The following is a 2,437-nucleotide window of genomic DNA, read 5'->3' as shown; positions in this document are numbered from 1 at the left end:
CACCTTCGCCACATCTATAAATTTGATAGTTGTAATGCTCCTTCTAACACAGTAAAGTTACTTATGAGGCGAGACCACTGATTTCTGTGGCGTCGGTGGCCTAGTGGTTAGGCTCTCGGACTCGCAAACGTAAGGTCGTGGGTTCGAATCCCATCAAGGGCCTGACGTTGTGTCCTTGGGGAAGGCACTTTACACGAAATTTCCTCACTTCACCCAGGCTGGAATGGGTACCCGGCTATAGACAGCGAAAGATCTTGTCAGTTTGTTAGTGTTTGAGCGCTTAATCAGCTGTTTGCACTGTATGCTTCCCGGGAAGCTGAGAATATTTCGGAGTGTTCTATGGTCTGCTGGGGTAATAATATAGTGTAAAGCGCACAGAGCCTGCTGTTGAGCAGGGATATGCGCTATACAAATGCTATTTATTATTATTATTATCTATTATTATTTATTTCCCAGTCTCTGATAAGATCAAATCTAAACGGGTGGAATGGAGAGCCTTAAAAACTTCCCAAAACAACCCAAACTTAGAATGCCACATTTGGGATTTGAACCAATACTATCCACTCTGTAGCCCTGAATGGCACCAACGGCGAGTCTCTGGCCTCTATTTCCTAGTCCGACAAAGATTCCCAACATCTTGCCTCATTGAAAAGGAGAATGTACAATATCCTAACACAGACAAGCGCGTGATCTCAGAATTCCTTCTTTTTTTTTTTTCAAAAACACACACACAAAACCCCCCACTCTCCTCAATGACAAACCAGAAACAGATATAGAATTACGTTGAAAACACCAGAAATATGCGTCATTTCCGGGCGGAAGTAATTACCGTAAGCGTACGAAAACATTTCCGGCGATCTCCATTTCCAAGAGAAAAAGAAAAAAAGAAAGTAAAAGTGAAGGTAATTAAAATGATGTGATTGTCAAAGGGATATGATTGTCAAAGGGATATGATTGTCAAAGGGATATGATTGTCGTTTTTTAAAAGGTCCACAAATATAATTGCTACACATGGGCACGGAATAAAAAATGCGATGTCACTTGTTTCTATGTTTTTAAAGGGGCAAAATAAGTCGTTACATTGAGAAAACTGAAATTATTATATCGCATTTCCAACGTTCGAATGAAATAAACAATCCACACGTAGTGTCAAAACTCACAAACACATGTACAAACATACATACGTACACAATCCCAAACACACACACACACACTCGCACGCACACGCGCGCGCGCACTTATTGATGTACACACAAACACACAAAAACATACACACATAACATATAAACACACTCACAAACAAGCAAATGAACAGTCAACAAAAAACACAAACAAACAATTATCTAAAATCCGAGCGAAAAGATAATAGATAGATAATAAAATTCAAGCGAGAGATAATACGAAAAACAAAAACAACCTACACACGTATTCAAAAGAAAAGAGGTACGAAAACGAAACAAACACTCATAAATCTTCTAAGATCAAAAGAAAGTAGACAATACAACCAAAAAGCAAAACAAAAATACCAAAAAATCATCTGACCTTATGCAGTTGCGAGCGCCGTAAAACCCTGTACTAGTAACTAAAACAATCAAATTAACAAACAAACAAACAAACACACAAACAAGAGAAGAGACAAAAAAACAAAAAAAAACAAGAAGAGACCAGTAATCCCTCTCACTCTCACCTGTCCGTTCCCAAAGCGGCCCTGAGTCTCCACCTTGGTGATAACGGAGAGCCGGGACAGGTCAATCTGCAGGTACTCGTAGACGTTCTCTTTGATCTGCCGCCGCGGACACCAGGCGCCGCCTTCTATCTCTTGTCTAATTCTGTGGACGAGACAAAACACAGACACGGGTCAGCGGTGGGTTTGGGATTTTGGGGTTTTATAATAGTTTTTTTAGTTTGTTTGTTTGTTGTTGTTGTTGTTGTTGTTTTTTTTTTGTTGTTGTTTTTTTTTGGGGGGGGGGGGGGGTGTTAGAGAAAGTATTTTACGACGCTTACAACAGTTGCATAATAATTAAGGTCATATGAGCCCGCCAGGTTGGGATTGGAGTTTAAGAATCAAAGAACTACGCCGTTTTTAAAAAAAATTTAATTCTTTTTGTTATTATATTGTCTGTTTAAAGAGTTTTGTTGTTGTTGTTGTTGTTGTTGTTGTTGTTGTTGTTGTTGTTGTTGTTGTTGTTGTTGTTGTCGTTGTTACTGTTTTGGTAAGCGTTTTCCGGCACTTGCAACACAATTTGGACATATAAGTGCCGAAGATAAGAGGTTTTACAAGAGAGTAACAAAGGAGGAGAGATAAGGACGATAGTTATTTGATAGGAAAGAAAGATCAAACCACACCACAGCATCCACAAACTACCTTACCACACCTTCTCCCCACCAAAACACAAACACTCATACACACACACACACACACACACACACACACACA

At 39.5% G+C, this 2,437-nt stretch overlaps 1 protein-coding gene across 1 annotated transcript in view; it reads right to left on the bottom strand.

Annotated features, from left to right (window-relative positions):
* LOC101848256 (discoidin domain-containing receptor 2) overlaps positions 1-1,858 on the bottom strand; it is a gene marked incomplete at its 5' end in the record, with an annotated part of 57,733 nt that extends 55,875 nt beyond the window's left edge. Inside the window, 1 exon segment of the mRNA XM_035973336.1 lies at positions 1,688-1,858. Coding sequence (XP_035829229.1) covers positions 1,688-1,858 — 171 coding nt within the window.
* Positions 1,859-2,437: the final 579 nt, after the last annotated feature.

Source organism: Aplysia californica, unplaced genomic scaffold (assembly GCF_000002075.1).
Source record: "Aplysia californica isolate F4 #8 unplaced genomic scaffold, AplCal3.0 scaffold01145, whole genome shotgun sequence".
NCBI classification, from domain to species: Eukaryota; Metazoa; Mollusca; class Gastropoda; order Aplysiida; family Aplysiidae; genus Aplysia; species Aplysia californica.
The sequence above is the reverse complement of the archived record's forward strand: the minus strand, read 5'-3'. Positions and strand labels throughout refer to the sequence as shown.